The sequence below is a fragment of the Argiope bruennichi genome, chromosome 7 (genome assembly GCF_947563725.1).
Source record: "Argiope bruennichi chromosome 7, qqArgBrue1.1, whole genome shotgun sequence".
Classification (NCBI taxonomy): Eukaryota; Metazoa; Arthropoda; class Arachnida; order Araneae; family Araneidae; genus Argiope; species Argiope bruennichi.
Window position 1 is genome coordinate 29,908,608 of NC_079157.1, and position 23,274 is coordinate 29,931,881.

A 23,274-nucleotide genomic window follows, 5' to 3' on the forward strand; every position below is an offset into this window, starting at 1 on the left:
CAACAGGCTCTACATTACTTTTTTTCTCCAGTTAAATCTGAGCATGCGCAGAAAAACTCATTCTAGCTCAGAAAATTTTCAAGCACCGAACTCGTTCTCTCGTTATACCCTTCTGGAATAAGCAGTCTTTCTTCTGACAAATGTTATAAGATGGTGTTGGAATTGAACTTCTGTTTCTTATCTTTGAAATAATTGTAAGTAAGTTTTAATTGATTCATAACCCTTTTTTATTTTGAAAGAGTTTATTTTTTTAAGGAATAAAACTTCCTTTTATATGGCTAAAATATGTTAGTTATTGTAAGGAAATGGAGGTTTGTTCTGCAGCTTAGCTGTATTTAAAATTAATACTTGCTTCTACCGTAAATAAAAAACTCGTCAAGTATTGTTTGCACTTTTTTTTTTGAGTTTTTATGAATTCAAAAAGAAATTTTTTAATAATCGTATATGAAATTTTTTTAACTCGCCACAAGTTATGAATCTTGTTTCAGGAGCATAAGTTGGAGAAAAATTCTTTGGCTTTTCCATTGCTGATAAGTGAAGTTCAGAGTTTTTAAATGTTTATTATCGTGATACAATGTTCATTTATATTATATAAGAGAAATCTTGCCACACTAATAGATGACATCATTCTGATCACTTTGCCTTGATATAGGAGAAATTATTAAGGACAGCGTCATGGTTTATTTAATAAAACGTGATTGCACTTATAGTATGTACAGATTTCTCTTCAAAAACCCGCTAATCATTGAAAATACCATTTAAATTCGAATTATTGAGAATTAATCAGATGAAGATCACAGGGTGGAACGTGAATATGAACAGAATCCAAACATCCCAGAATACTATGATATTTTTTGGAAGAAATTTTAAAAGCAACTAAAAATTTTATCAGCATCAAAGAGAATAAATATAGTGTCTCATATGAATAATCGCAACAAAACAAAATTTAGTGTACCCTAATAGTTCAGTTTTTTTTTCTTTTAAAAAATAGAAAAATTTTATTTCCATTTCTTACTAAGCAACAGGCTCTACATTACTTTTTTTCTCCAGTTAAATCTGAGCATGCGCAGAAAAACTCATTCTAGCTCAGAAAATTTTCAAGCACCGAACTCGTTCTCTCGTTATACCCTTCTGGAATAAGCAGTCTTTCTTCTGACAAATGTTATAAGATGGTGTTGGAATTGAACTTCTGTTTCTTATCTTTGAAATAATTGTAAGTAAGTTTTAATTGATTCATAACCCTTTTTTATTTTGAAAGAGTTTATTTTTTTAAGGAATAAAACTTCCTTTTATATGGCTAAAATATGTTAGTTATTGTAAGGAAATGGAGGTTTGTTCTGCAGCTTAGCTGTATTTAAAATTAATACTTGCTTCTACCGTAAATAAAAAACTCGTCAAGTATTGTTTGCACTTTTTTTTTTGAGAATGTAATATATATATAATCAATGCTCAATCAATTCAAATGATGTTGTAAATGAAACTATTGCAAATTTCCTTTTAAGATTTATAATTAAATGAAATTATTCGCAATTAAAATATATCATATGGGCATGGAATAGAGGAGAAAAGAATAATTGATTGTTGGTTTTCCTACGCCATGGTATTGAAATTTTTTCTCATGCTGTTGTTTTGAATTCATGTTGTATGTTATTTTTAATTTATAATTATATTGCTTACTTATTTCATATTTTTAACCGTGCTATATAGACTTTAACATGTAAAATCCTGGAATGATTAGTAAATGCATTTTTTTACAAAATCAATTTGGAGCATTATATTAACTGAAAAAGTTGATTTTACAAAATATTTGCAAGATTACCATGATTCTATTTAGGGAATAATGTAATTCTGCAGTTCTTTTAACTGTTATGTGTACATTAACATTATTTCTGAAATGTTTTTTTTTTAGGTTATATATTTATTTTGAGTTGGTTCATCTGTTTTTCTCTTAATATATCCATTAAATGAATTCCACTCCACTTCTTTCCTCCTAAAAAATATGAAATAGTTTAACCATTAAAAAATGCTATTCTAATTCTATTATATTATTAAAATTCAGAATCATTTAATAAATATGAGAAGATATGATATAAAATGTTTTTAATGTTTAATATACTTTTCTAAATCATAATTATAACATTTAATCATTAATCAATATAATATTTAATGATTTGAACTACATAAATTATGAGTTTTTTTGTATTAATTACAAATGAGAATTTTGAATATATATACTAATTAAAACTTGTTCATTTCATTTAATAATAGAATAATTTCTTCTATTATTAAGCATCAATCTTGTTTATCAAAAATAATAAAATTGATTTTTATAAAACTATTTTTTTTATAAGCAATTAGATACTTGTGATTTTATGCACTAATTATAAAAATTGGTTTACAATTTTCAAATGTCACTTATATAAAATTCAAATTTAAAAAAAATGAACAAAAACAAAGATATTGTTCAAGAAGAATAAAAGAAAATTTTGACAAACTATTTATTCATAAAATGGTAATGCAAAATCTGAGATGTATCATCAACACATACCTGTTTATTACCAATAATGAGCATTCGAATGCTAATACAATCTTAGGCTTAATGTGTAGCTGCAATCAAAAAGTTACAACTCAGAAAATTCTGTTAATAAAGGAAAATATAATGTATTAAGTATTTACATGAATGACAGAGATATTATATATTTTGCTTTATGTAATCCATTGGTAAACTAGAAATATTTGCATGAATTTTAAACTAAAAAATTATTTAAGAATCCAAAACAGGCGAAAGTTCTCACTTGTTTGCTATAAGAAACTGACTGACGACAGCAGAAAGTAATTCATTGCTTATTTTCGAATAGTAATGGCAGAAGGAGTTAGTGTTCCATGCCACTAAAACAAATGTATTGTTTCCTGAGAAGCCCCTATAGTGTCTTGTTTAATTCTAAGATATGCTAAATAAAATGTGAGAATTGCAATAAAAATTTCTAGAATTATATTTCGCAAGAAAGTGCCCCAAAATAATTTACATGTTGATGCTTTCAATGGAAATTGAACCAAAAATCTCTGAAGTAGAATATTTCTATTCCGTTATATTAATTAAGAAACATAACATTTTCTTTAAGATAAAGAACCTAATTTAGATAAAAGTTATTGATCTAAATCTATTATTATTATTAAAAGTTAAGTTTAGTCAGAGGAAAAAATTGGTGAGAAATGTAAATGTGTGTGGAGAGATTTTTTTTTATATCTGGATATGATTTTTATAATATATAGATAATGATATCTTTTGTTAATTTTTCAACACTGTATATTTACTTCAAAGCTTTTATTGTAATACTTTTCTGCTTTATCCTCTTTATAATAAGTACATTTTTATTCAAATGGAAATATTATTTTTCTTCAAATATTACTTCTGCTTGAAAATTGTTAATATACATTGCAGGACTTTTTTTTTTTCTTATCTCCTAAAAGATGGAGTCAAGATTTTTTAAGAAATTATAAATGCTATATTAATAAAAATTAAGCTCTTGCTGTTTATAGCTATTTTGATTTTAAAAGATTTCAAAAATCAAAAAATATTATTGCAAAATGGAAAGAACAGGAAATACATAGATTGTTATTTGTCCTATAACTGATATAAAGGTATATTTTTGAAATACTTTTGTAATTAATTCTTATGGAGAACATTCCTTATATATTTATACTTTCTAAAATATTAATCAAGAAAAATTGTGAACTTATAACAAATATTCTGGCTGTTAATAAGAAATCTGTTCTTATTCTGTATGCAAATCAGAAACTCAGCTATTTCATAGTAAATTAGGCAACATAAATAATTAAATAGGGACAGTCCAGGACTCGCCTTATAACTAATTTATTTACTTTAATATTTTTTTTCTTCATTATTGAGATGCATATGTACTATATATATAGAGTTTGAGATGTCAGGGGAACCTTTGAGACAAAACATTTGTGCATTTGTTTCACTTTTTAAAAATATGACGAAAGGGCAAAAAAGATATTATGCCCTGTATGTCATTTATTTACTTCCTTCAGCTACTCTTGATGATAAGGAGCAAACAAAATAATACATTTTGCTCTTGTACCAATGACAATCAATGCATGTTTGGCAGCTCATGTCCTTATTTTAAATTATTTATATGCTTTAATTGCCCATTTATTCATCCCCCCCCATCTCCTTATTACAGGCATCCCATTTGTGATGTGTATAATGATTCTTTCTTGGGGAAGGGCAAAAAACTTGCCTAATAATTTTATAAATTTTGAAAGAAAACCACAAGTCATATTTCAATTGTTTAATGAAATAGAAAAATACTTTCTTGTTTATTTAGAGTCCTTGTTGTAAGAAAATGTTTTGAGCCTTTTTTTTTTTTTTTTTTTTTTTTGTTGTTGTTAAGATTTTAAAGTTTAGAACTTAATTATGATAGAAGTGTGTTTTCTTTTTTATTTTTGAACAGAAATGAAAGTTAATGATTAATTACAATGTTTAACAAATTCTTTGGAAGGGGAAGCAAATAATTATTATATTTAGCATTTAGCTAGAATTTTTAAAATATTTTTTTTAAATATTTTTTTAAAATGATGGAAATTATTATTTACCTTGACAAAGAAATTTTATTTAATTAATAGATTTTTAATGTGTAATTTACATTTTGTTAGGGAAAAAAAAGTATTTTGTTATTGTTTGTAGGAGAATTTTTAAAATTACCATCTAATTTAGAAGCTGTTTTTCTGTCTTCTCTAGACTTTTATTGACTTAGCATGTTTCATGGTCTTCCAATATAACAAATTACAATACAATTCACTTAAAATATTAAGATTTTAGATAAATAAAGGAATTAATTCTGAAAGTGAAATTTCGCTCTTTATATGTTTTAAATTTCTGATAAATGACACACTAAGAATTTTGACTCCAGTAATGTTGTGTGGGTAGTACTAGTAACTACCCACACAACTAGTGAAAACTATCCCCAACACAGCCCAAGTGTAAATCAACTATAAAAAATTCATAATTAAAAATAATGGTCTGTCAAACTGGAAATTCTATCTTTGCAATTGTGAAACAAGTGGACTTAAATAAAAAAGTATAAACATATTTAACTATTTTGATTTTAGTTTTTTTAAATGCTTTTTTTAGTTTCAAATCTTATATATATATATTTATTTATTTAGATTTTGTGTGTGTGTGAGTGTGTGAATTTACAGCTTCTAAATTAGATAGATGCTTATTTCATGAGTAATTACTCGCTAAAACCAGTTTTCAAAACTGTAATTACAAATAAGATTCTGAGTTGTGTAATTTAGTTAATTTCAAAAGTCCAACTGTTATTTTGCAGAAAATGATTATCTTTTCGCATACATATGAGTTGTTTCCCAAAGTGGAGCATTGATTCCATCTTTCAAAACTCCTAGGAATGATTCCTCTAAACAGTATTGTTTTGAGCGCATAGAATTCCTCCGCACCCCACCTCTCACTGCTTTTTCCATATTACTAGTAAAGGTTATTGTTAAGAGCTCAATTTCTACTACTACTAAAAGCGACGCTAATTAAAAATCAATCGGTTATCAGTATCTAAAATTACTGCAACACAAAAATGATTTTTCCACCATCTTAAAATTCAAAAAATTATAGTTTTTAATGTTGCCAGTTTTGTGGTTAACATATTTTTTATAAAGTTAAAAACTGTTTAATAATATTATCAAGCACATTTTACTGCAATAATTTTCATGGTTTTAAGTGGTTTTCAAAGCATTGCCATTATTCTTTTGGAGCTTCCATAAACTATGTTTTCTTTCTTTTTTTTATTTATTCAAGCCATAAACAAGAAGATTTTGTAGATTGTTTTTGCATGTCTTTTAGTGTTTTAGTTTTTAGTTTTTGCATGTGTAATTTAGTGTTTTTAGTTTTAGTTTAGTTTTTTTAGTTGTGTTTTTAGTTTGTTCTTTTGGAGCTTCCATCTATAGTTTTACTGTGAAAGTTAATCATAAATATGCCTTCAGTATATATAGATGAAGTATGTTTTCTTTCTTATTATATTTATTTAAGATAAATACAAAATCTTCTTATATTTAAATAAGAAGATTTTGTAGAATGTTTTTGCATGTCTTTAATTTTTAGATTAGTTAAATAGTAGAGTTAATCCGATAATATCACACTTTAGAGAGAAAGATAAATCAGTTTGAAATAATTCATATTTTTGAAAATTTTTCAGTTTGTTTCTTGTGCCAATGGTACATTTAATTATATAGGATATATATCCATTTAATGTGAAGAGTTTTTCTCTACTATTTATTTGTTGAATGAGTTTAATTAAATTAAACCCGTAAAGATCTAACGGAACTCACTGTATTTTACGGGATGTAGCATTTGTTCTAAAATTCGCAAATTTGATGCAAGCATATTTAATGAATGATATATATATTTTTTCCCTCCTTTTTTTAATACGTAATTTACCAAATATTTACTATTTTTATGCAATAATTTGGTAAAACAGTTTATACCAAATGTTTTTTTTTTTTTTTTTTATTACATCAGTCAAAAGTACATTTTCTCTGCTCCCAGTTTAAAAAAGCATTTAGTAACACATTTAAAAGAGAAATCATATCCTTGTGATGTCTGCACTAAGAGTTTTTATCAAATGGGAAGTTTGATAAGGCATTTGCAGACCCATTTGAAAGAAAAACCGTATGTCTGTGATTATCTGCAATAGAGTACTGTGTAGCTTAAGAACATTTTTAAGTGAATTTTGATGACCCAAATAAGAGGAAAATTTGAATATATTTTTTTTTAATCCGTAAAATTTTTTTTAAGTTGTAAAATTAAGTTACTCTTTATTGAAGCAGAAAAATACAGCGTAGTTGTTGTTTATAAAATGTTTAATGGATTTTTTTTTTTTTTTTTTTTTTTTTAGTCTCGAAGTAGATTGTGAATAACTTTTCTTAACCTCGTTGGGGGCCATGATCACATATCGGTAATCACTCTATTCTCCCTTCACGGCCCACGGCGAGATATTTATTTGGTATGTTTTATTAAATTTTTAGACAAAACTAAATGACTGAAATTTTTGTTTCCGTGGGTATAGTTGAAAGCTGAATGGTTGGCTGTTTCATTCATTCATTTTATGTTGTAGTCTTTATTTTAATAAATATTAAGTAGTAGTATATTACATACCTTATTTGTAAAATTGAAGTCATTATATGAAAACGATGATTTTATGTTTGCAAACGTTTGACTGATTTTTATTTATTCACACCAAAAATCCTGCATGTCAATGACTTTAGTAAAGTGTTTTTTTAACAGAGAAATTTGAGTAACTGTTTCTGATCTATAAAAAAAATAAGAGAAATGAAGCTCCTGAGACTTATATTGTGTAGCATTTCCTTGAAGAAGACGCAAAAACGATCTAGCTGTGCAAGTGTATAGCTTTGTATATTTCTCAATAAATAAAGTATGTATTGATGGAAATAAGGGGAAAAAACGTACGGTTATGTATTTAATGTTAAAAAATTCTTTTCTGAAAGGAAATGTAAGCTGCTTTCACATTACAGAAGTTAGCGAGAACCATCAAGTGCAATCTTTAGTTTTAATCAATGGAAAGAAAAATAATCGGCCTAAATGAATACAGGGTATTTTCATGCAAAATAGAAAATGTTCGTCGAAATATTTGCACCTAGAAAAATGAGGCAATCATGAGTCTGGCGCTGAAAATCAGAATTAACCCTCCTTTTGAATTCAGAATACCTCATACTGTAAATATAATATACGAATTAACATAAACCTTTGTTTCTTTTTATTAATTTATATGTGAAATATATTCCAAAATAAATTGCCTGTCATAAAATTTACATAAATTTTATCTTAATGTGTTTTTATGTGATAAAAATTTACAATATTTTTTTTATTTCAAGTTGCTAATTAATTATAATTAGTAAATGTTAATAAATTTCAATTACATTTTTTACATGCTTTTGATTTGAGATTTTTTAAAAATCTATTGAACAAACAGAGACAGATTTTGTTTATGCGGAAATTCTAATTGCATAAATTCTTAAAAATTTGCTAATTTTTAATGCTAATGAGAATTGTTTTAAATGCGCAATAAAAAAAGTTTTGCAACAACAACAACAAAAAAAAAAAAAAACAGAAACAGAAGAACATCTCAAAATTTTTACATTTTGCATTAGATATTATTTAATAGACAATACATGAAATTATTTAATAGACAATATTAAAAAGAAAAGTAAATGAAAAATAAAATTTACAATTCTTAAAATATAATTTAGTCATTCGTCAAAGAAGTGGAAAGGACGCTTTTTAGAACTCTACTTGATTGCGCCCTGCTGAATAATCTAAAAACTAAATTATTGTATATTTGGAAATGTTTTTTCCTGAAGTACAATCGAGCAATCATATAGGTAAGATCAGATTATAGGAGTTTTTAAGCAATGCATCTTGGATACCCCTATTTCCCTCTCTAACTTTCGTAACTAAATATTTTTGTTTATTTTATTTTATTTCTACATACATAGTTTAAATAGGAAATTTTTGCATTCTGAAATAGCAAAACTTTTAATTATGATTTACTTTTTGGAGATTTGATTGCAATATTTTGCGTCTGAAACAATTCAAAATGTGAATTCTAAAGTAATTTTATTTAAAAGTATAAAAAAATTACAATTCTTTTAAATTAATCTAAATTATATTTAATCAGAAAATAATATTTTTAAATGCAATAAAATATTATTAATTTAAAACTTGCAAAAAATTATTAATTTGGAAAATAGATCGAATAGCATTCCGAAATTTAAACGATACTTGATTTTAATTTTAATTATTTTGAATGCATTGTCTTTGTAATTTGAACGAAAACATGCTATTAAATTATTTAGAAAACTTCGCAAATCTACCGGAAGTTGTCTACCCAAAACTTTCTATTAGACTCTGATAAAAATATTATCCACAAAATGCCATCCATATGGTTATATACAATAACTCCGAAATATTAGTCTTTGACGTGAATTGTCAATTTTTTTGGATCTGTCGTGTCATTTTTGTCAAATTATTTTGACCCTATCATGCAGTTAATAGTATCCGAAAATTGTTTTTTTTAAGCGTTTCTCCCAATCGATTGAAAAAAATCTCTGACACAAAATTACCCCTACAGTCACAAAATCTTATACCAAATTTGATATATTTAAATGAGTGGATTTTGAGTTACAAAATTTACATATTCCTGAAAGACAAGGTCGACAGACGATCAACACTTTGTTGAATTTGGTTCAGAATTTGATGTCTTTATACAATAGATGTTAATTCTGATTGCCGAATTTTATCTATCTAGCTTTCTTTGTTTTGTAGTTATAGTGTTAAGTTATCCTCTGCACAGATGTTGCTCATAATTTGATAAAAATCTACAAATGTGGTTTCAAGACTGTAGACCAAATCTTACTTTTCTAGATCAAAGCCTTTTTGAGTTTTCTTTGTCACAGAAGGACGGTGGACATTTTTAAAAATGTGTTTTCCTAACTCAAGGAAGTCGAAACTGTAGAGATAAAATTTTGAAACTTCTTAGACGTACTTTGAAACCTGAATATCTATTTTTTCCCCCTCCGATATATTGAATTCCGATATATTTTCTCCCTCCGATATACAAATAATGACGTAACATGAAGTATAATACTGAGTGAGTTCATGGAATTAGAGTACACTGAAAGAAATAAAAACGATGTCTTATAACAACCGAAATTTTTATTGTACTTTGTTTCATAATAATAAATATTCTATGTATCTAGCATTAGCTGTAAATAAAACATTTTTTTTTCTTTGCATTAGAATTTATTATATTTTTTTTTCATCATTTAATTCATAAAATCGATAAAACATTTCTTCATCTGCTACTCAGTTAAGCTTTAAAATCTTGTTTTGTATTTAATAATTAGTTTAGTAACAGCAACAGCAAAAAAATATATCAAGCCTTTATGAATACATTTTATCGTATTTTTCACCTAAACAAGATTTAGTTGCTGATTACTTATTTATATTTTTGAAAAAAATATTTCAATTTAGAATTCTAGCTGGGACTTGACAAATGCTAAATACTTTAAAAGTTATTGATGGGTGCAAACCTGATTTCAAATGCTGCATCAAAATATACAAATCAATTCCAGAAATGAAAATGCAATTGCTGCAAAGTTACAAAGGCGAATTCGAAACTTTCCAGAACTTTCTGTGGTGTGAACTTAGCATTTTTACTGAACTTGTTGTGAGTATATGTAATTTTGACGCATTTTTGCTGACAAATTGAACCCAAAATTTGGCATGGAACTAAACATTGTATTAACAAGATCCCATATCAAATTTCATTAACTGAAATGATTGCGTTTCCATGCATTTGAAATTACAGACCGACAGACGACCAACCGTTTGACACATGGTTCAAAATGTGATAAAAATCTGTATTTTAATTGCTAAATATGTGTACTAAATTTTATTTATTTAGCTCTTTACATTTTGTGTTTTTCACTTACACTCACACATCCGTATTTCCTCTGAATAGATTTCATTCAAAATTTCACAGAAATCTAAAAATTTGGGTCATAAATCGATACACAAAATTTCATCTTTCTAGCTCAAAACTTTCGTGAGTTATCGCGTTCATAAACAGGCATAATGCATAAGAAAACTTATTGGAGTCTAAAACCTGGACATGCGTCAAAATCTCGAATTCGAATTTTTTTCATGATTACAATACTTCTTCTATACTTCGTAGGAAGGGAAAATATATAATCATACTGAGCCTTTCGTCTGACATTGCCGAATTCAATATTGATATATCCGCTTCTTGCACATAAGGTCATTTTTTACAAAAATTTGCTTGTCTTTACACATTGCTTAACATTTCTCACCTTTAACCTTAACCTTTTCTCAACTTTACTTAACATTTCTCACCTCTAATAGCACTGGTAATTCCTGTAAATACTAGCTGCTTTAAAGAAATATCTACTGATACATTTGATGAAGAAACATTAAATATTTGACTTATGTTAAAGTATAAGAGGATTGGGGGAGATGATTAACGTGAATTTTCTAAGAAATTTTCTTTGAAGGAGATTTGACGAAATTGTTGCCCTGTTAATCATCTGAGAATAAATTTCTTAATATATGAAATTTTGGCTAAAATACAGATCATATTTGATGTTTCCATTTTATTAAAAAGTATTAACCCGAATGTATTAAGTGATTGGATTTGAAAGCCTTTTTCTTTTTAATTTCTTAATATTTTGTTTTTCTAATCTTTTTATTTTACTGGCTATGTAGATGTTACGAATTTGCTTCTTTATAATTTTGTATTAACGGAGCTTCAGATGTCGCCACGGTTAAATATTGGCTCAGTTCTATTACAGTTCTGTTGACCCCAACATCCATCATTAAGACTCAACAGGTTTTTTCTGAAGTTTCGCTGACGAAACTGCACTTAAATTTTAATTTCCGGTAAATTGAAATACCCCTACCCCTTAAATTAAAAGGCATTTTTTTTTAACTGCTGTGTAAAAAAACAAAACACTTGTAACTTTTTTTTGTGTGTGTGCTTTTTTATCTTAAATATAAAATATTAAATTAATCAATGTATTAATTGGCATTTTCACAAGAATATTTAAATTTTGTGCAGTCTGTCAAAAAAGTATCTGAATGCTATTCTTTCTTCCGAAACTAATTATTATATAATAAAACTGTAAATGCTTGTCGTTGTAGAAATATCTTCACTATAAGTAAATGGAAGGGGTCGTCTTCAAAATTAGATTTACACAAACTCAATTTTTCCAAACACTCAATTTTCAAATATATATCTAAATTCACCAAATTGAAACAGCTTGAATATATAAAACATTTTGTAATTTCAAGTAAATGGTTAATGAGTTAAACAAAATTTTATTTTTTAATTTATAATATTCCTTATCAGAGACCCATATGACAATCTTTTTGTCTTTTTAAAATTTGTAGGATTTTATTCCTTGATTTGAACTCATTGTTATGGTTTCGTTCATTTTAATAGAAACTGTTTTTTTAAACTTTGAACTAGAAATAAGTTTCTTTCGCGCAGTATAACCTTCAGATTGTTTCTTGAGCCATAAAACATCAAACCAAACAAACAAACAAACAAAAAAAAAAGCTTGATCAACTTGATAGCAGTCCCTAACAGCGTTACAAAACGATCTGTTCTCAACTGCAAAATGTCGTGTCAGTTGCCGAATTGTATTGATAACTAGATGCCACTTTATTGTTTTTGTTGTTTTTTTATTCTTGCTCACTGGCTACATTGAAGAAAAAAAAAAGGAATTTATGTCTTATCAACGCAAAAAAAAGTGTGTTTCTGTAATCTTTTATATAGAAATAATATAATTTGCAAAACCTATTTCTATTATTTCGTTAAACTTTTTTAAAAAATAAAGATAATTGAACATAATTCAATGCATTAGATTTTAGTTAAATTGTCTTTAAAGCAGTGTATAGCTTTGGAGTATTTCTGCAAATAGTATTGCTGTCATGAGCATTCAAATCTCCAAAATGCACTTTTTCCTAAAGATTTCCACAATTTTGGCCACTACTGTGTATATACATGTATCAATGCTTGCCGCAAACGAGATATATAGAGAATACAGACATTACCACTGAATGAACATGGATAAAATTGTATAATATTAATAAGAAACAGAAAAAAAATTCTGGACTCAAAATTTCAAATTAACAGTATAAATATTACTTTTCATAGTTACAGTTACAAAATGATGAAAGTTATACAAATATTGTTAAGATTAATTTAATCAAACCTCAAAACCTAATAATGATAGAATATTTTTTAATAGTCATCTTTAAGAATGCTACTTAAAATCCATTAACCTTGTTAAGCAAGAGAAAATAATGCACAACAATAATAAATATCACCATTTCACCCCTGGTCATCAACATTGACATTGCAAGTTTAAACATAGGATAGGCCATAATATAATTTTTCGCTTTTTCATCATAATTTTCTTTCAACAATGACGTAAACGCGCAGTCATTTTGTCTTTATGTCTTGCGAGGCATCCATAACCCTTTTGTCCTACTTCTACTACGCCACTGATACTATTAAAATTCATACAAATGCAAAATAAGCTTCATATTAAGTTTGGATCAGAGCTATTTTAAAGGCGGTTATTTTTAGACATTTTTACTGTCCCGTATACGTACATACGAGAAAGTAATATAATTCGTCAAAAACGCTTTGAACTCGACAGTTGAAATTTGGTATACGGTTTTTACACCAACTTTTCTGGTTTCTATTAAATTTTGAGTAAAATTTGTTCAGAGAAAGTTCTTCTGTCCAACTGTTCGAATATAAGTTAACACGATAGCTACCAAACGAAGAGGACTAAATAGATAAGCTTCGGTATGCACATTTGACATCTGTATGGTGAAACCTGTCAAAATTTGAACCATATCCAACAATGGATTGATTGTCTATCGGTCTGAACTTTCAGAAATATGTAAACGCGATAGTTCAAAACACCAATGACTAAAATTTGTGTAGTTTGGTATGGGATTTTATTTATTAGAAGTGAAATCTTTTGTTGAATTTTTGTTTCAATCGCTTGAGAAAAATGTGTCGAACGGCTTCCCAGGTATTTATCGTCAAGGATGACACGATAAATTCAGTAAAAATGCTGAAGTCACGAAGTTAATATTTCGTAACTATATCTTGACTTGAGACTGAGCGAGAAAGTTTTGTAAAGATCACTCGCCCTTTTCATTTACAATTAACTCAGTCATTAAGTACTGTTGCTGATTGTTATTAAGATATTATGTTTTTTCATATGTAAATTAGATAAGAAAGAAATAGGAGTTGTGCTTAAGTGGGTTTCTAGCTATTTAATTTGGACCCATGTAATTTATTATTCATTTTAGAAAATTTTTCATCAAATTGCTCTTAAGAATCTATCTTATATTAAATTCAGCACGGAAAAATGAAAATTAAGAATTGCTTATAATTATTTCATTTTATTTAACATTAATCACTTTCGACGCCCAGCTAGTTCACTGAAGATATTAGTTGTATTTTTATACGAAGTAAATGTTCAGATATATTTCGTCCGTGTTTCCGCCAAATTGGCAGGCATTAAAATCGTGTTATTTTAATTATCTTACTTATGTTCTCTTCATTTTGTACATGAACCTTTCTTTGGAGAGCAGTCCCGTAATCTCGTAGCGCTGTTGAAAACGTAATGATGCGATTCCTCTATCATCTAAATATTGCGGTTGTGTAACTTTATTCGTCTTGTAAACCACATGGTTATTAAATAATCTTTCTTATTTATCTTTTAATAATTGTAATAAATCAAGTGATTAAAGGTTTAATGAAAAAATGGAAACAATTTAAATTTCAGTGCAGTTATGTAATCCACTGTTGGAAATGAGACAAATCGATACTTTTAGAAAATTACCAAAATATAGAAAAATTTTGCATGAATTATTAAGTTGGTATCATTAAAAACTTTTTTTTAAATTTTGAAACTGTGTAAAATTTATTTTTGAGCAATAATATTTTCGCCGTTGGCTCAAAATAAAAGCCTTATTCATGAAAATTATTGCAGGGAAAAGACAAGATTAAGTTTAATTTTTAATTCATTAAATTTTTTCTAAAAAAATTCTGCTAGGTACACATTGGCAAATTTGATAGTTGTAGTCCAAATGGTGTAACCTATAGAGTGCCAATACGCATATCTTCATTTTTATTATTAGTAGAGATAACGATTTTTTTTTAGCACCATTTCAAATTTTGATATAGTTCACTTCGCTTTTCTTTAATTGCGTTTTCTAGAAATACTTCACAGAGTCGGATTTTATCAGAATCGTTCCTGAGAATGCGAGATCAGATAATTGCATTACAATATAGGGACTAACAGTTCTCATTATTAAAAATTTTGTCATTCTCCCTCCATAACTTGCAAAAATATAAACAGCTCAAAAATGATTTTTACGTTATCTTAGTAATTGTAACCAGTTTCAGTGTTCAAATTTTTTAATACATTTTTCATCAATGAAAAAATATTTTAAGCTTATTTTCAATATATTTCGCACTCTTGTAAAGCAATTCATATATATTTTTTTATCGTTGCTAAAAATATTTTATTCTGGATCTTTCCTCCATTCTTAACGATTGAAATATGAAGATATGGCTTATTTTCCTTAACGAGTAATGATTTGTTTAAAGTTTGCTTTTAATTAACTTATTGAATTTACAGATATGTTGTAAATTCAAACAGCTATTATTCAACAGTTGAATTTGCAGCGAAGCTTTATCGCCATAAGTAGCAATGGTGAAAAGTTTATGAAATGTGTTCATTTTTATTGCCCATTTTTGTAAAATAATTAGATGCGACAAAAAAAAAAAAAAAAAATTCGTTCTTCATATTTTTTGTTCTTCATAATTTTATATTGAACTTGATTAAATTTGTTGAATAATCCTCTGAGATATTATATAAATTATAAAAAATATTGTACTGAACAATTCTGTTTGCTATATTCATATTTTTAAATGTTTGGTTTCAGGACATTTTTTTCTGTTAATTGAAGTGTAATCATTTCCGTTTCATCTTAAGGGAGATGATAGAAAATGATGGAAATGAATAGTACAATTTACAGAGCGGTGTAAGCCTTCTAAAATGGTGTCGGTTATATGACAGTCAAAATTTGAAGCTCAAAAATATTTATGTTGGCTTTTAAGACCAAGTTGTCTAAAATATTTAATTTAAGATTTTAGTGACCCTTAATCCCGTCGGACCTGTTGGTTGCCAAAAGCGGTTAGAACTTAATAAAATGGTTTTTATAAAATGCTGTTCAATATTTGTATTCACATTTACGTTATATTATACACATGTGCTTATTATAAATAATTTTTTGATTTTTTTAACTTATTTTTATTAGTAATCAAAAATATGAGGTGCACTAACATCGTAAATAAATTACAGTTCTACGATTAAACAAAATATAATAATTATGTAAATTCAAATGATGTATAGAAGTTTTTATTTCGTTACAAAATGGTAATGAGTAAATTTTATATAGTACGATATTACAGACTATTGGATTTTCTTTAAAGCTGATATTTTTTTAGATTTATGCTTCATATTAAATGAATAAAAATGATAGAAATAATTGCTTCTACATACATAGCATGAAAAAAAAATTGCCATTTACATTGGTGTGAGTATTTAATAAAAATTTTACCATTTTTATTGTACTCATCTGGCACATATATGCATGAAAGAGATTTAATTAGTGGGCTAGTAGTAGAGTATAAGGAAGCGATAGATTATGTATGAACTTTTATTTCATTGTATGCAAAGTATTCAGAGAAAACAACAATCAATTTAAGATGTCTGAATACTTTGCATATCATTGATGAATATTATAAGTATTTTCTTTCAGATGATAATTATAATTTCATAAAGACACTTGTCCGAATCTAAACACTTCCTCAGAAATTATATCAAACTAATCACCTTTCGCGACTATCTGGCTCATACAGAATATTAACTGTGTTTCGTCCCAATTCAATATTTTATGCATTACTTATTGCTTATAATATTTTCAACACAATATTTTTAAGTATCGAATTATTGTAGACATTACTTTAGTTTAATTATATCAATGTCCCGTTTTTAAAGCAACACTAGGGCTATTTTGGGACGGACCTCGTAATTGTGAATCGCGGTCAGACGACGACGACGACAGCTGAGCTGCCACTCTCACTTTAAACTCCACACCAGCGGGAGGTCGTTTGGCCTCCCTGGATTTAGCATGACCCAAACCCGCTTACACGATAGTTCTTCGGTCGACTCTGGTCTCGAACCTGAAGGCCTCCGCTTCCAAAGCCGAGATCTTACCACCGCAGCCATCACAGCGTGTTATTTCGGAAATATTGTCCTGTTCTGTTCTTTGTGTATCCATTTGTTTTCTAACATTTGTGATACTGTAGTTTCACTTAGTTATTTCTTAAGCACTTTACTCAAGTATTAAAATCTTTCTTTCTGATATTTCAACTATGAAATCACACGATCATATAGCTGAAACAGTGAAAACGATTTGAGAATTTTGCAATAAAATGTATTAATAAATATTAGACTTAAAAAAAAGAAACTATTTTGACTAAACCACCAAAAAAAAATGTCAATATTCAGGGGAAAGCAATTGGACAGTAAACAAACTGGTATCGTGGAAGAAAATTTTTATATTATTATTAAAAAATATTATATAAATCAATTTAACAAAATGATATTGTCGAGAGTTTTCAGGAAAAATATCGAAATTTTGTTTTATTTTCAATTAATTAAAATTTTTAAAAAACATTACTTGGTTGCACATTCTAACTTGCCAAACAATATTTGTGCCATATATTGTTTCCCTTGACCAAACAATTTATCTAGTGGCACGCCAGACACACATGCGCGTTCTCTTTTATTGTAATTAGATATAAGTACTGCAGTTTATTTATTTGTAATGAAAGTGAATGTTAGTAACTTAAAGGGTGCATTATTTCTTCTACAGCTACAAAAATTCTTTCAAGTCTTTCTTTATTTATTTATCTCTCTCTCACTCTGTCTCTGCACGTGCGTGCGTGTGTGTATTTAATTACATTAAAATCTGCTTTTTTACAGGAATATCTTAACAAAATGTAATTCTTCAAGTTTATTTACTTTAGCTTAAAATTCAATAGTTTATGCATTTCATTAAATTAATGTAAATGTTAATCTAATTTTAATATATTTAAAATGAATTTTTAGAAAATTTTACTAAGAGGCATTGCCTTTTTGAGGTGTTTTTTTTTTTTTTTTTTTTTGTAATTAGATATAAGTACTGGAGTTTATTTTTTTCTCATGAAACTGAATGTTAGTAACTTAAAGGGTGCATTATTTCTTCTACAGCTACCAAATTTCTTTCAAGTGTTTCTTTTTTTATTTATTTATCTCTTTCTCTGCGCGTGTGTGTGTGTATTTAACTACATTAAAATCTGCTATTTTTCAGGATTATCTTAACAAAATGTAATTTTTCAATAAGTTTCTTTACTTTTGTTTAAAATTCATTAGCTTAATATTTACATTAATTCAAATAAAAGCATAATCTAATTTTAATGTTTTTAAAGTGAATTTTTAATGAACTATATTATGAGGCATTGCCTTCTTGATGTGATATCCAATTGAATTTTATCTATTTTATTTTTATTATTATTTTCATATTTATACAAACATTTATAATTAAGACGTGAAAGTATTGTTCCTTATATGTATATCACACATTATAAAAAATTAATTGCATAATACGTTGAGTGTTAAAAAGTAGATTGCATAGTATGTTATACACATAATACATATTTTAATAAATTGCAATACATTATTAAAATATTTTTATTTAATGTTTGTAGTATTGAAATGTTGTTAATTTTGAAGATTTAAATTCGGGTGTAAATATTAATAAAATTTTCTTTTTTCAGGTTATGGAAGCAACCGAAACAGCAAAAATATTGCTTCTAAATCTAATCTCAGATCTAATTTTTTTTTGCAAAAGATGTTTTAAGAAGCACACTTAATTAAGGCATTTTCTAGTGCCCGTGAAAGAAAAGCCAATCTATGGATTATACAATATAAAATATTTTCTAATCTATACACTCAAATTTGGTATATATTCAAGCTTACGAAAAAATTCTGCGAAATATGTAGCTAAGTCTTTTCTTCCCAGAAATAAATGATGCCACAAATCTTGGCGGATATTACCATTTGTTTGTGATGTGTTCAACAACGGTTTCTCTCTTCCAGGAAATTTAAAGACACATTTAAGGACGCATACGAAAGAGAAACCTTATGTTTGGGACATTTGCAATAAAGCGTTTTCTAGGCCAAGCAGTTTAAAGATACATATAAGGACGCATACGAAAGAGAAATCGTATGTTTGTTAGATTTGCAGTGAAGCTTTTTCTCAAAAAGGAAGTTTAAAGTGCCATTTACGGACGCATACGAAAGAGAAACCGTATGTTTGTGAGATTTGCAGTGAAGCGTTTTCTCAAAATGGAACATTAAAGGTTCATTTACGCACGCATACGAGAGAGAAACCATATGTTTGTGACATTTGCAATAAAGCGTTTTCTGAGCCAAGCAATTTAAAAATGCATATAAGGACGCATACGAAAGAGAAACCGTATGTTTGTGAGATTTGCAGTGAAGCTTTTTCTCAAAATGGAACATTAAATGTTCATTTACGCACGCATACGAGAGAGAAACCATATGTTTGTGACATTTCCAATAAAGCGTTTTCTGAGCCAAGCAATTTAGAGATACATATAAGGACGCATACGAAAGAGAAACCGTATGTTTGTGAGATTTGCAGTGAAGCTTTTTCTCAAAAAGGAAATTTAAATATACATTTACGGACGCATACGAATGAGAAACCATATATTTGTGAGATATGCAATAAAGCATTTTCTCGAAGAGGATGTTTAAAGAAACATTTACGGACGCATACAAAAGAGAAACCGCATGTTTGTGAGATTTGCAATAAAGCGTTTTCTAAGCGAGGCAATTTAAAGATACATCTACTTACGCATACAAAAGAGAAACCGTATGTTTGTGAGATTTGCAGTGCAGCTTTTTCTCTAATAGAAAGTTTAAAGAGACATCTACTTACGCATACAAAAGAGAAACCGTATGTTTGTGAGATTTGCAGTAAAGCTTTTTCTCAAAAAGGAAATTTAAATAGACATTTACGGACGCATACGAATGAGAAACCATATATTTGTGAGATATGCAATAAAGCATTTTCTCGAAGAGGATGTTTAAAGAAACATTTAAGGACGCATACAAAAGAGAAACTGTATGTTTGGGAGATTTGCAGTGAAGCTTTTTCTGAAAAACAAATTTTAAAGAACCATTTACGGACGCATACAAAAGAGAAACCGTATGTTTGTGAGATTTGCAGTAAAGCCTTTTCTCAAAAAGGAAATTTAAATATACATTTACGGACGCATACAAAAGAGAAACCGTATGTTTGCGAGATTTGCAGTGAAGCCTTTTCTCAAAAATCAAATTTAAATTACCATTTACGGACGCATACGAATGAGAAACCATATATTTGTGATATATGCAATAAAGCATTTTCTCAAAAAGGATGTTTAAAGACACATTTACGGACGCATACGAAAGAGAAACCGTATATTTGTGAGATATGTAGTAAAACGTTTTTTCAAAAAAAACATTTAAAGTGCCATTTACTGACGCATACGAATGAGAAACCATATATTTGTGAGATATGCAATAAAGCGTTTTCTCGAAGAGGATGTTTAAAGAGACATTTAATGACGCATACGAAAGAGAAACCGTATATTTGTGAGATATGTAGTAAAACGTTTTATCAACGAGGACATTTAAATGTACATTTACGCACGCATACAAAAGAGAAACCGTATGTTTGTGAGATTTGCAGTGAAACCTTTTTTCAAAAAGGACATTTAAAGTGCCATTTACGGACGCATACGAATGAGAAACCATATATTTGTGAGATATGCAATAAAGCGTTTTCTCGAAGAGGATGTTTAAAGAGACATTTAATGACGCATACGAAAGAGAAACCGTATATTTGTGAGATATGTAGTAAAACGTTTTCTCGACGAGAAAATTTGAAGGTACATTTACGCACGCATACAAAAGAGAAACTGCACATTTGAAATGTAAGCAATGAAACAATTTCTAGTGGATGCTTTTAAAGGAAATATTTTCTTACGCATACGAAACAGAAACCTCCGTGTGCATTTAATGCAAAAGGAAATTTGCAGCCCCTTTTAACGATTCATTCTAAAGAGTAACTACATGTTCGTTGTGTTTGTAATAAAGTATTTTCTGGTCGAAACATTGAAAGGAGATATTTATTGAGGCAAGCAAAATTAAATCCACATATTTGTAAGATGTGCAACAAAGCGTTTTCCTTGCGAGAAAATATGAAATTGCGTTTATGGGTTCATATGAAATAAAAATGTAAGCAATAAAGCATTTTCTGAACCGGTGAGTTTAAAGACACATTTATTTCCGAAAATTTCTCGCCGAAGTATTTCGGAAATACTTATTGACGTATACGATCAAGTAACATTACGAGATAAACAACAAAGGTTTTTTTTTTTTTTTTCTCTTCCTATATAATTTCATAAGATATATTCAGGCATTCCATCCTTGGATATAAATTGCCGTTTTGGCTTCCCTCAATTTTTCTTTTCCATTGCGTATCGTATTAAAATGGGGAATATTTACAAAATGTAACATGGTAAAATAAAATGAAAGGTGAAATTACAAAAAACTATAGAAAAAAACTGAAATAAAATGAGAAAAAACTCGCATCAGAAAGAACAAAGAGCAAAAAATTTCGGAATTAATATATGTTAAGTGATCACTTTTTTCAGGCAAAAACAAAAAACGCCCGATTCTTTAAACGCATGCACAGAAAGAAAAAAATACAATACAGCGGCAGAGTGTTGTCCCGTCGGGACAATTACTTTCCATTGACCGAACAGCATTTTTCAGCTTTTCTACGCATGCGCTGCCTACTTTCAGTCTTATAATTGGCCTAGTGTAAACCCCCCTTAGGATGTTATTTATTGACTTTCTCAGTCGAAACATGACCTGACAGTTTAGAAGATTAAAAACCTTTACACATTCGAAGATGTTTTTACTAATGCTGGCCTACAACTTTGATATCCTGTGAAGCTTTACCACAGAAACCCATTTCGTTTTTCTTTTAACATTTAACAATAAACAAATAAGAATTTTATGTTGAATTATTTTCCACAAAAGAAAATTCATGGAATTATTTACTGACCAATTGAAAGGAGAATCATTGTGAATTTATCTTCTTTTAAAGAATTTACTCTAAAAAAAATTGATAACACGTTCACTGACACTTATGAAAAAAAAAAAAAGTTATGTATATATATATATATAATATAACAATTGGTGTTGTTTTATACAACATCTTTATATCATGAGGGGTGATGTATATTATGCAAAAATCCAATACCAATTATGTATGATACAAAAATATCGAACTGCTATTTTCACGATGGATAATTGAATTAATTTGAAATGAAACCTAACTGCAAAATTCTGTAGAATTACACAAAACTATCAGATATTTATATGAATCAATATTTACTTTTGAAAATAAAGAAAAAAAAATCATATTATAATTGGTAATATATTGAAAAGGAAGTTCTTTCCTCTTGAAAGCAAGAATGTTCAATAGATTACCTTAGATAAAATTGAAATAATGCTAATTTAATTTCTTTCTTTCAAAGGGCTATCTTAATAATTTTCTCGTAATTAGTGAAAATAATGAATTTTACTTAAAAATATAGAAAACCAGTAATGTTTGATTCTCTTTCATTCTGAACAACGCTTACTTAACTTACTTTTCGTCTTGATTTCATCACAAATGCATCCAGAAAATAGTTGGTCAGGATTTGATCACTCAAATTCTACTTATCGAAAATTGGTGCAAAACAAAGGAAATTTGATGATTGCTGTGGCAGTCAGAATATGAATTTGACCACTAAACAATTAATTATTATAACAATTAGCAAATGTGGATATTGATGTGTTGTTCACATTACACTCAGATTTTTAATGCTATCAGATGCATTTTTATGGAGTTTTGTTGTCTTATATTTCAAATATAGAACTAAATCTGCAAATATTTCGATTGTTTTGTTTACATTCTTAACTCTTCAACCGGCTGGAACGTAGAAAGTCGCTCCAAAGTGTCGTTCGAACCCCGGTTGGAACGTAGGAAGTTGCTTTCCGCAAACTGCTTTTAACCCGGTTACGACGTAGAAAGTCGTCTATGCTTTCACCCTTAAAGGCAATAAACGAGGTGGGTCATCTGCTTGTTAAGGTCATTTTGTGGTTTTCGCTGACAGTTAGAATTTGGGTGGTCCCTCCAATTAGGGGAATGAACTGACGAGAAGTGGAAATAACGTTCTTCGCAAGAATTCACGATTGCAGGATCGATTGGTGATATGAGCTGTATACTTCATTATTGATTTGAATATTTCATTATTTCACAGCAAATTTAATATGCAGGTGAAAACTATCATACTTATTAAAGGTAGGGAATCCCTCATATTTACATGTCATAATCATGTTAACAGTTAATGACTGTGATTAGCTCGCAAAAACAGA

General features: G+C 28.1%; 1 protein-coding gene across 1 annotated transcript; it reads left to right on the plus strand.

The window, feature by feature from the left end:
* Window positions 1-1,145: 1,145 nt before the first annotated feature.
* On the plus strand, window positions 1,146-21,019 carry LOC129975014 (zinc finger protein 26-like). Its single transcript, XM_056087872.1, has 2 exons — window positions 1,146-1,213; window positions 18,552-21,019. Exon 2 carries the CDS (start codon window positions 19,221-19,223, stop codon window positions 20,772-20,774), a length of 1,554 nt encoding a protein of 517 aa, XP_055943847.1. The 5' UTR covers window positions 1,146-1,213; window positions 18,552-19,220; the 3' UTR covers window positions 20,775-21,019.
* The last annotated feature ends 2,255 nt before the right edge of the window (window positions 21,020-23,274 follow it).

Bases quoted from the DNA above. Each gene is read 5' to 3' on its own strand.
- LOC129975014 (XM_056087872.1), top strand. From the start codon at position 19,221: ATGCATATAAGGACGCATACGAAAGAGAAACCGTATGTTTGTGAGATT.